This window comes from Cololabis saira, chromosome 6, assembly GCF_033807715.1.
Source record: "Cololabis saira isolate AMF1-May2022 chromosome 6, fColSai1.1, whole genome shotgun sequence".
Taxonomy (NCBI): domain Eukaryota; kingdom Metazoa; phylum Chordata; class Actinopteri; order Beloniformes; family Belonidae; genus Cololabis; species Cololabis saira.
Window position 1 is genome coordinate 11,724,971 of NC_084592.1, and position 11,567 is coordinate 11,736,537.

Consider the following 11,567-nt stretch of genomic DNA (forward strand, 5'->3'; position numbering starts at 1 on the left):
GGTCTTTGTGCATATATTTACTCAAGGTTATAAAAGTTAAAACAATTATAATGTGTTAGCACTGTCCTACTTTAATATCATTAAAAAGACACCAGTGACTGTGTAAACATATTCCTCATCCACCTGTAATTTAATCTGATGGCAGGAATGTAACATACAGAGCAATCCAGATCAGGTGGAGGAAATTCCTCTTAACTCCTGTAGTTAGTGATTTATCACTTAATACATCCAGCCGATTACATCCAACACAAGTCAAGTGGTCCTCTATCACTTAGAAGATAGTCCTGGTCATACGCGACAGACCTTTCTCAAACGAATCATCAATCACCTGCTAATCCTGGTACGTGGTGAGGACAAATACTCAAGAATAAATACTTGGATTGGAATCACAGGGGGCCTGATGAAAGTCTTGAAGGAGCAGGGAGTCTTTTTTGTCTAAAAATGTTTGAAATAAGGCAACTGAACTTCTTTTCTTGGATCATCATCATAGCTGACAGCTTATAACCGAGGAAGCCTTTTGGATGGGAGCAGAAATGTTTCTGTAGATCACCCATAACTACCAGTATTTCATTTATTCATGTCAGAGACACTAAGCATAGTGCGCAACATTTAGATAACAGTGATATTGGGACCTGAGATCATGTGCCTTATTGTAAAACCTGATATTACTACCTACTAATGTTAAATGATCTATGAGATAATGAGTAATCTAATGATCTCTGCTAGCGTGCCTTTTTCATTTGCATGCAGACTGTGCATTTCTGCACCCCACAATGCACCCTGCATTCAGATTACCTACAAGGGCACCCTGAGAAATGGCATGACTGACAACACCACTAATATTTTCATTAGGGTCACACTGGTTTTAGATGTTAACAAAGACAGACTGCTGAGCAGCAATTAAATATACTTATCTTAAAATCATATGGCAGGTTTATACTGACCGAGTCGTGCAGCTGCGATTAACCTTGTGTTTGTAAAATCACTTCTGAGCTTCATTTGGAGAAAAGGAAACTAAGGTTTCTATAAGGTCTTAAATTTGTTAGGGATAACAAATGATCACAAAAGCAAAGAAAAGACTTGTCAGTAATAAGTGTGAGCATGTGATTGCAGTGATGACTTTGCGACTGACTTACATCTGCCAAATGTCTCTCTAAGTAACAAATAAACTTTGCAAGACAGGAGGAATTTAAAATGTACCTGTATCACTGGATTGAGAAAGATTCTTTGTTTGTTTGTTTGCATTTATGCGAATAACTATGAATTACTGTACAAAGACACAAATACTAAAAAAACATTTAGTGTGACTTTATTTTTGTTCTGACCACTGTTAAAAGAAAAATAAATAAAGAGAAATAATAAGATCACTGGATTTAAGAGTTAAATGGTAGAAACATTCTTTGTACTGCATTTTTCACATTACTATTGTAGCTAAAACTTTAGCTCTGTATCGTAGATTAAACACCTCAAGGCTACATTGTGAAAAATATTGCAGAGAGCTGACATGCTGATGAATAAAGCAATGTCATCGTGGTGTGCAGCAGGTCCTACCCTGAGGCAGTGTCACTACAGCCTGAACACGCCTCAGTTCCATGCTGCTGCCCACAAACGCAATGAGATCACTTCAAGGTCCACTTAACGCTTGTTTCATCCATAGTTAGGTTTTTCCTCCAATTTGCCAGAAGGAAGAGAAAGCAGCACACGTGGAGTGTAATGATTGGTGTTAAATAACGGCTTCCCATGTTCCTGCAGGACCAAGTCATCACACTCAGATCTGACAGAGCATCAGCATAATGATTCACAACACTGTGGTGCAGAGGAGGGAACAGGGCTTTTCATTCTAGCATGCATGATTGCATACCGATTATGTGTGTGCATGAACATCTTTGAAATTACATAATAAAACTGAAACATTCACGGCGGTCTGCACGTGTTGCTCTGAGTGCACTCGACCTTTTACTCCTGCTCTTTGATGCACTTTAAAAAAACTTTTTCATGCATTTAAGCAAAGAAAAATCCTATAGGAGCATATGGTTTTTCTTTTAAATTAAAATTTACTAATGATCATTTTTTGATAGGAATCATTTACTGTACTGTGCGAAAGTCTTACCCACCGTCAGTAATATCACACCACCATGCATGCTCACCATGCATGTACGCAACATTAAAAACAGGCTGAAAACTGTTCCAGATAACACTCACAATGTGTTCCCATCTGCACATGTATCCAGCTGTAATTGTATAAGAGGGTACATACATCTCTTTCAAAGGTACAAAATTGTTTGAAAGTGTCATATATCCAGTTTTCAGCTTGTCTGGCTTTTTTCAAAAGAGGTGCATGATTGATTAAGCAATAAACCAAAGTTTTCAAAGAGCAGTCATATTGATAGCTTCTTGAGATATTTTTTTCTGGATAACAGAAGCATCTGTAGACTTTCCCTCTAGACTTCAAGTGCAGGGGTCAGCCCTACCCCCTGTTGGAGGTATTCAGTTCAAAAAGAAACATCCTCCTATTGCCCATGTCACCCATGCAACTTGGTGTAACGTGTGATTGACTGGCTTAGAAAGGTAATCAATAATCCTAGAGTGAATGGGGAGCAGAGAAAGGGAAACCCTAACTACACAAAAAATAGACGGTTTAAGTTGTACAATCTAACAGACCCAGATAACTGAGTTGCAATCACAGTGATTAGAAGAATAAGAATCAAAATCGCATAATATGGGATCTTTAAATGCATGGTTTGGTGCCTAAAGAAATTTTACACTCTAAGCCATCTGATAATAGACATTGGGTCGTTTTTACTCTCAGATTCCTTTTACGCTGGTCCAAATATTCTCAGATAGGCCATGTTACTTTTAAAGAATTTTTGCAGTTTACGTGCACTTCAAATAAAATGACAACTACTGAGCTTGCATCAACAGCAAACTAAAACATTTTTTTAATCAATGCTGTCTTTTTTTTCAAAAGCTACCTGTTTTCACTTTTTATTCAGTGCTACATTTCACCTTCACGCGTCACAGACACAGTTAAGTTACTGTTTTCCAAATGATTGCATCATAGTAAAAACAAAAGAAGAAAGAAACATTTTACGATAAAAAAACAACAATTTGGGATTTCCTTAGTTCTTCTGTTTGACCAATTTTTTGAGGGGTTTACAGTGTGAATCCAAAGGCTTGTACGAACAATGAACCTCAACAAATAAGATTTGATTAGGGTGATAAAGAGCTGACAGCAGGTTAATTACATTTTCTGTGTTTATGTTAAACCTCTGTCATGTTCTGTTTCTTTAAGCCTCAGAATGCTGCACTGAAATAATAAAGAGGATGTCTGTGATTAGTCAGAAAAACTAGATACGCCTACCCACATATTCACAGCAGACAGCCTGTATTCATCTTCAAGATATTATTTTCTAATGAGCAGTCAGATGTCATCTCTACATCTCATCTGAATACTCTCATCATGGAGTTCAAAAGCAGACCCATGGATATCATCAATAGTCTCTGTCTTCGAGCCTGAGGTTCTGATGCCACTTATCACTGTGGTGGTTTATACAGTCTATAGAATATTACTCAATGGCTTCTCGGGCACTGGTCCAAAGGCCCAACGAACCAGGCAGCCCTGGAAACTCTGGAGAGTTTCCTAAAAAGGTGGATTATCCTTGTAAGATAACCCATCCTATCAAGGGGTTCCTTGTTAGAAAATCCTATTAGATGGGTAAGGTCGCCAGAGTCGCTCTTTCTCTGATTTCCTCCTCCTGACTCAGACGTCTGACTCCAACCACCCGACCAATCAGTGGCGTGTGGTGTGATGACGTCAGATACAGCCCGACTCATCCGCTTAGAACCTCAGCAGAATAGTTACAGAAAAAGTATCTACTCGGCACGGGTAGACCCCTAGTGGAAAAGTGCCAAACCGAGTGAAGGCGAGCCGAGCTGAGTAGGTACTAGTGGAAAAGCGCCAATAGTGTGATATTCCTCTGATCTTGGCTGTTTTCTCTCTCTCTGCAGGGATCTCAATGCCGATTCCTGTGCTGGGACTCAGAGATCACTGCAAAGTCTTCAAGGGCGAGAGCTGTCTGCTGACCGACAACAACTTTGTTCTGGTGGGCTCCTTTGTGGCTTTCTTCGTTCCTCTCATCATCATGATTGTCACCTACTTCCTGACCATCAGTGCATTGCAGAACGAAGCCACGCTTTGCCTAGACCAGCTGGTACCCCGGCCCAAATGGAGCACCACCTTCACCTTGAGCTTCTTGCCACAAACCTCTGTGTCCTCTGAGAAACTCTTCAGGCGCTCCATTAGCCGGGAGGTCGGAGGCAGGGGAAGCACTGGCGGCCTGGGTGGTGCTCGTGGGAGCGTCTCCAGCTCGCTGTTTGGACGCCGCACCATGCAGTCCATCAGCAACGAGCAGAAGGCATCCAAAGTCCTCGGGGTGGTGTTTTTTCTCTTTGTGGTAATGTGGTGCCCGTTTTTCATCACCAACGTGCTGGTGGTGGTTTGTGACCCAACAGTGTGTGATGCAGAGGTCATGGGAGGCCTGCTGAATATCTTTGTATGGGTCGGATATTTGTCTTCTGCGGTCAATCCGCTCGTCTACACACTGTTCAATAAAACGTATCGCGCAGCTTTCCTGCGCTACATCCGTTGTCAGTATGAGCCGGAGAGAAAACCTCTTCAACTCATACTGGTGAACACTATTCCACCACTGGCTTATAACTCCACCCAGCTGCCCCTAGGCAGTGTCATCAAGTTACGAAACGGAGCAGCGCACTGTGACTCTGATGTCATGGACTTCTCTCTACGAGGGAAGGAAACTGAGAGGTGTAGAAAGGGAAAACGCCAAAGAGACAAAGTTGAAAGCTGTGTGTGAGACTATGAAATAAACCCCTGGTTCAAAGTATTTGAAGCGAAAACCTTGGACAGGATCAAATTGTGGTCACGTTTTCCCTTAAAGTCAAGGGTTTGGTTTGTTATGTATCGGTGCCAAAGACAAAGGCCGGGTTTCCCAGATCCAACCTCTCTTAAGGATTTAAGAGAGGTTCAAAGAAGGTTTGAACTAAGAGAGAACCCTAAGATATGGGTGTTTCCCAGATGACTTCTTAACACCGTTCTTTAGTTTCGCTCTTTCAGAAGCTCTTTGGAGCAGCTGTCCGGTTCTGAAACCAAATCAATCGATGCCAGGCAAATCGATCACCGATCACTATCAGCGCATTTTCACACGCAGCACTGCTACCTAACGCACTAATTCCCTGCTGCCTGTGCGTTATAATAAAAAATTAAGATGATAAATATAATTCAATGACCCTTTTTCATCCAAACGGTGCGTTACTCCGTTATTTCTGGCTACAGTGAGGCTTTTTTTCCCCACACACAGAAACCGGGAGTAAACGGGGTGGGCGTGTGTGTGCGTTCAAAAACATGAGCCAAGAGAAGGCGAGTTTCGCAAATCGCAACGTGGAATTACAGCAATCCCTGGTTTTTCGCAGGGGTTATGTTCCAAAAAGAACCCGTGATAAGTGAAATTCTTTTTACAATTATAGAGGGCTTCAGATTGCAGAGATCATCCCCGCCACGCACGTATTCCTGCTCTTCTGATGCAGCTGCATCCCGCAGGTGGGTTTTTTCAAGAGAAGAAAATAGTTATGGGTCGTTGTCTTCGCTCTTTTTTCTTCTGGGCAAAAAGATTCTTTAATATAAACCGACACCATTGATTATATTTGAGACTGTAATAAACGATTCATCAAAGGATCCCGTTGATCAGCTGCTGCTTCCCTGTCATCACATAGATGCGCTCGGGCGCGGCGCAGGAGGATCGGTGTCCCGGCTGCCTGGACAGCCCGGTCCGACACACGTCCAGAGGACTGAAGTGCTGACGCACGAATGCGTTCATAAAAACAGTTCTGCTTCGCGCACGGCGACGCGGTTGATTTGCAGCGAGAACATGCTGTATAGCAGCCAAATCATCAAATAAATGATATTCATGATGATCGTTTTATTTGTGCGTAATGCATAAAGCATATACAGGAACACACTTGTTATTCCTTATTTTTCTTTTTTTTCCCCCCTTTGCTGTCACCAATAAATGCTAAACAATATAAATCTAAAGTATAAAATAGATCAAAACTTGTGCAGGGTGCATTGTTTTAATATCTCATTGCTTGGTGTAATATTGTTTTGCCTGACGCGGCTGGATCTGTGAGTCTTTGTTCACTAAGATGGTTGGAAAGACTGGGTCAGCAGCATCTTTCATTTCCTTCTTAATGAAAGAGATACTTAAGCTAAGAGCGACTCTGGGAAACGCGATTTTCTTTCACAGGCTCCTTAAGAAGGTTTGAAAGAAGTCTTTCGCTGTTAAGAACTACTTAACTGATCTGGGAAACCCGGCCAAAGTCTTTTACTCCAGGTTTGAGAGACACTGAGGCAAAATTTCAATGTAGACCAAGCATGTTGTTTTCCAGCGTTTTATAAAGTTGAATTCAGATTTATCTTACTTTTGATCTTAAATCCATCAACAAGACCAAGTTGATCATGTCATATCACATTTCATGTAGAATTAACTTAAATAGGGATTATTTCAGTGATTAAAATCACAAATGTTGGTTCCATTTTCTGGCCTTTTTGCAGAAATCTATAAGTTTTTATTATCACATCTTTTCATTTCTAATTTTGTCTTAAACTTTCAGTCTCAGAGTCAAAGCAGGAAGGTTATATGGTTGCTGACATAGAGCACGTAGGCACATGGCAGCAGCATAAAGGGAGGGGATTTACCCATTTTTTGTGACTCTTTGGAATTTGATGCAAAAAAGTAAATAACACAATCCACACTTTCTTCATATCATTAATTTTCCATATTCACAAAGCTGTCGTGAGCCCAGCTATCACTGCATTCTGGCAGATCCTCTGCTCCTCCGTCCTCGGATGGCTTCTACCTCCCATCATACTGTACCTTTGGTCGGATCAGTGGGGATTAGACTGGATTTGCTGCCACCATATCAGTATTGATGGAGGGAGAGCTTGGCACACGGTGACTCCAGACACGTTAGGTCACATCAAGCTGCCAAAAAGGAGGGAAAAAAGAAAAAGAAAAAAAATCTCTTGGTCCCTTTGTTTCATCTTGTAGATAACACAAGGGAAGATGTACCACAAGCACATGAGGCAGGGAAGTTACAGACATTTCCCAAATAAATCTATATTTGTATTTTGTGAATATCTCTGTGAATAAATGTATATAACTTGAGATTGAAAAGATTTTATTTATACATGCGAGGAAGAGTAGCTGGTACGAGACAGACTGATGAATACAAATTGAAATTATTGTGGCAGAAAATACACAGAACTTGAATGTTGATGTAACCTTTGTAAAAGTCACAGTTCATATTGTTTGATTGCCAAAATTGTTCAGTGCGCATTGCCACTGTTGTTTCAGTCAAAAATATGGTCCCCAATGGTTTGGTAGGTGGTTGTGGTGTTTAAGTATCGTTTTCAAATCTGTGAATGTAGAGCTGCTGTGGGATCAGTGCTAGAAAGTGGACTTTTACCACAGATTCATTATCAAGGTGTGTTCAAATTCCAGCTAAAATGTCAACTTTCCCTATAGAATTCAATGGAGTATTTTTTTAACTTGAATAGTAATATCGCTCTCTTTTTTTTTTTTTTTTACTGTCACTAAGTTCTACAAATAATACATGAGAAATACAATCTGTTAAATGATGTTGGTTCATCGGCTCCTTCTTTTGTGGATTTTTGCAAATTGCTTCCAAAGTAGTTTAAGCGAATCCAATGTACCTAAATGAAAACAACCAGCAAAAGTAAAAAAAAACTGCGTACTAGGGTCAGCCACTCCCATTTCTACAGTTACCTTGGATACCAGGCTACATGTTCATCACTGCCTCCGCAGGGACGCATTTGGAGACACAACTGAAGCACAGAAGTGACATGCAAGTTGTATTTGTTCAAATGTTCAAGCTCTGCATTAAGACATGGGCTTGGTCCTTAACATGGTTTAATGACCTCAGAACAACGTGTTTCATCTTGTGGAACTTACATGCTGATTTTTTGACTCTCAACGTTCGTCCGGTATAATTGTACAGGCTGTCCAAGAGACACATCAATTAAAGATGCACTGTGGAGTTTGTCTGTGTTGTGTTGAGTACATTCACTTCTATTATCCTAAATTGTTTTCAAAGCCATTGAAAATGCTGTACATAACATTCCTTTGCAGATTCATTAGTACTCTCACAGGTTGTCGGTGAGCGTAGGTTTCTGGGATCATTATCAGCAATAACTGTCAATCAGCAGAGCGCTGAGAAATTGATAAAGGAATCGGATACAAAATGTCTTACATTTTCAGGAAATATAGACCCCAAAAGTTGGAAATTGAAATTATTCTTCCAGACATAATGTATGCAAAATGCTTTATGTGTACTTCACACATGGTATTATGCATGTTTCTTTGCAGATCTGAGCTTTCACGCAATATATTTGCTGCTCATTACTCACCACTTTATTAAGTGTACCTGGTATAGCTAATAACAAATAATAATTACTAAATAAATAACATGATCTTCGTCAGGTTTTTCAGGACGTGCATATCCTTTTGAGTAAATCAAACCACAATTTATTTTGTTATTATCATCTGTCTACATATATATTAGTGGTTAGTAATTTTTTTTTTGTTTTCATCCATCAGCTTAATACAAGAACTGATGAATCTTCTCATAATTTAAATACGCGATTTGTCTAAATGTCCAGCATAGGCAACTCTAGCTGCAAAAGGACATACTATAAAAATGAAATAATACGTAATAGCCCCTTTTACATTGGTGGATCCCCCGTTTAACACGTGGATGTAGCGTGTCACCTGTCCTTTTTACATTGACTCAAGGTAGTGGGTCATGATGGGAGAGTTTTATTGATCATTTAACCTGAGTACAACCCACCAGGGGAGGTTTTTTTTTTTTTATTATAATTTTAAATTTAAATTATAATTATTCACAACTATCTATTTTATTTGTAATGTTATTATCAAATATCTTTAAAATATTTTGCTTTAAATATAAGGTTCTGTCCTCTCAGGTTGAGTTTTCACATCATCACCTTTGTGAAATCATTTGTGAAAAACCAAAAGCCTTCTTTAGTCGAATTATTTCATTTCACCCCAGCTGCTGTTAAATGCTGCAGGTGAGAAGCAGTCAGACGTGTACCGTATTTTCACGACCATATGGCGCACTGTGTGGAAAGGCGCACCCTCAGTTTTGTGTGTCATTTTTGGTTTTAAAACACACATACGGCGCACCGACCCAAAAGGCGCCGTCTACGGAGACGGAGCTGCACACACACGCGCTGCAGAACACACACACGCTAAAAATAGAGCGGAAGCAAAACTTAGTTTGATATTTTATTTCACTTTTCACATCAATCAAACCCTTCAAAGGTTCATCTTCTGTTTCTGCATTAAAGAATTAAAAAAAAAACCACCGGGGCGCTGCACATAAACCTGTCTCAGCCACCCGATCATCTCCTCATCCATCCAGCCCTTTTCATTTCACTCTGGCTGGAAAAGTCTCGGCAACGCTTTTCTTTTAAAAATCACCATAGCCGGCAGTTTCTGTCCATCAGCGTGGCAGGCAAGCACAAGAGTAAATAAACTTTTCATACCCCGTTGTGCTGCGGATCCCGACCGCGGCGGTCCCGGGTCCCGGTCCGCTCCGCTCCCCCCCCCCGCGCTGGACCGGGTCCGCTCCCCGTCTGCTCCCTCGCGCTGGTCCCGCGTCCCGGGTCCCGCTCCGCCCCCCCCCCCCGCACTGGACCGGGTCCCCCGCGCTGGACCGGGTCCCCCGCGCTGGACCGGGTCCCGGGACCCGCTCCGCTCCCCCCCCGCGCTGGACCGGGTCCGCTCCCCGTCTGCTCCCTCGCGCTGGACCGGGTCCCGGGTCCCGGGTCCTGGTCCGCCCCCCCCCCGCGCTGGTCCCGCTCACACACACGCGCTGTCGGGGATCTGGTACCGGGTTGTATCCGACAGGAGCTCCGCTAATTCAGCTGCGCCAGTCCGAAATTCCAGACCTGTCTCAGCTTCTTGATCATCATCCCTTCATCCAGCCCCCCCTTTTCATTCGTTCTTATAATGACTCCGGCTGGAAACGTCTTATGCAAAGTTTTTCTTTTAAAAATCCCCATACAGTTTCTGTCCATCAGCTGCGCCAGGCAAGCACCACATAAACGAGAATGTGTGTGTGTCGCGCCGCGAACACACACACACACGCGCATGTCGGGGTCCGGTACCGGGTTTGTAACCGACAGATTTGGCTGCAAATCTTGGAGGGGGAAGCTGATCTGACCTGAGACAGACCCCAGAAATCTCTGCTCTTAAAGCAGCCGGGAACCAGGTCATCGGACCCCGCTTGGGGAACCAGGAAGTCGGGCTGCAGCAGCGCCCATCACCGCGGCTTTAACCGGGGAAAGTGACCGGTTCCGACCGGCCGGGACCGGAGGAGCCCACATGGACTGGTAGTAGGGGCTCCCGGGGAAAGAGCACCGGCATTTCAGCCGGATCTGCCCCGGGGATGCGGCGATCGGACCCGCAAACCCACGGCAGGTGCATCGGTTCCCGACATGCAAAACACACGCGCGCTGCAGAACACACTCACACAAGTGTGCTTATTTAAATAGAGCGGAGCAAAACTTAGTTTGATTGTATTTTATTTCACTTTACACATCAAGCAAATCCTTAAAAGTCTTCATCATCTGTTTCGCATTAAACAGCTCAGTGGATGGTCTCATTCACGTCCGCAGCTCACGGGGGCTTCACCCGCCCCCTTCTCTTTTTACCGTTCTCATGGTGGCCGGCCTTACATTACCGTAATTCAGGTAATAGACACGGCGCACTGTTTCATAAGGTGCCCGGCACATTTAAAAAAAAAAAAAAAAAAAAAAAAAATGTGCGCCTTATGGTCGCGAAAATACAGTACGCAGCTCACAAAAAGGATTTAGACGGAAGGAAAGCAAGTGTCTGTTAAACAGCAGAAATGAGGCTCAGCAGTCAGCTGTCAAGCACTTTATTCTGACCAAAGAGTCAAAAGGTCTGTGTTTGCATGGAAACAGAACGGTCTGATTTCTCTTAGTTTTTTTCCTGAGTTAGCATTCTTGCACCCAACCAATTCACCAGGTTTAAATGGTAAAAATGCAATCAAAACAAAAAATGTCACCACAAAAATCTATGTACGAGAGTTAAATCTACACATGGTTGTCTACTTGTCTACACACTAAATACTGATTTTTGGATGTCGAGTCATTTTGCTATGAACATTGTTGCAGATAAGTCAGTAATTGGTCATTAAACCTGGATGAAACCCACAAGACAAGGCCATTTTCTTCACAGTACTGTAGATGTTAGGGCTATAGGGTTAGGTTTACAAATTGTATAAAATAAGGAAAGATAAAAAAACAAAAAATATTATCTTACCATATTAACAACAGCATGTTATTAAGACTGCATGACCCCCAATATTTGATGATTTGTTTATATGATTTGTCTCGGCAGTTTCTTTTTAACTGTAAATTCATGCAA

General features: G+C 42.1%; 1 protein-coding gene across 1 annotated transcript in view; it reads left to right on the top strand.

Annotated features, from left to right (window-relative positions):
* htr2aa (5-hydroxytryptamine (serotonin) receptor 2A, genome duplicate a) overlaps positions 1-4,990 on the top strand; it is a 63,286-nt gene extending 58,296 nt beyond the window's left edge. The window contains exon 3 of the mRNA XM_061722863.1: positions 4,009-4,990. Within this exon, the coding sequence (XP_061578847.1) occupies positions 4,009-4,871 (863 nt within the window). The 3' untranslated portion in view covers positions 4,872-4,990. The remainder of the gene's footprint in view (positions 1-4,008) is intronic.
* Positions 4,991-11,567: the final 6,577 nt, after the last annotated feature.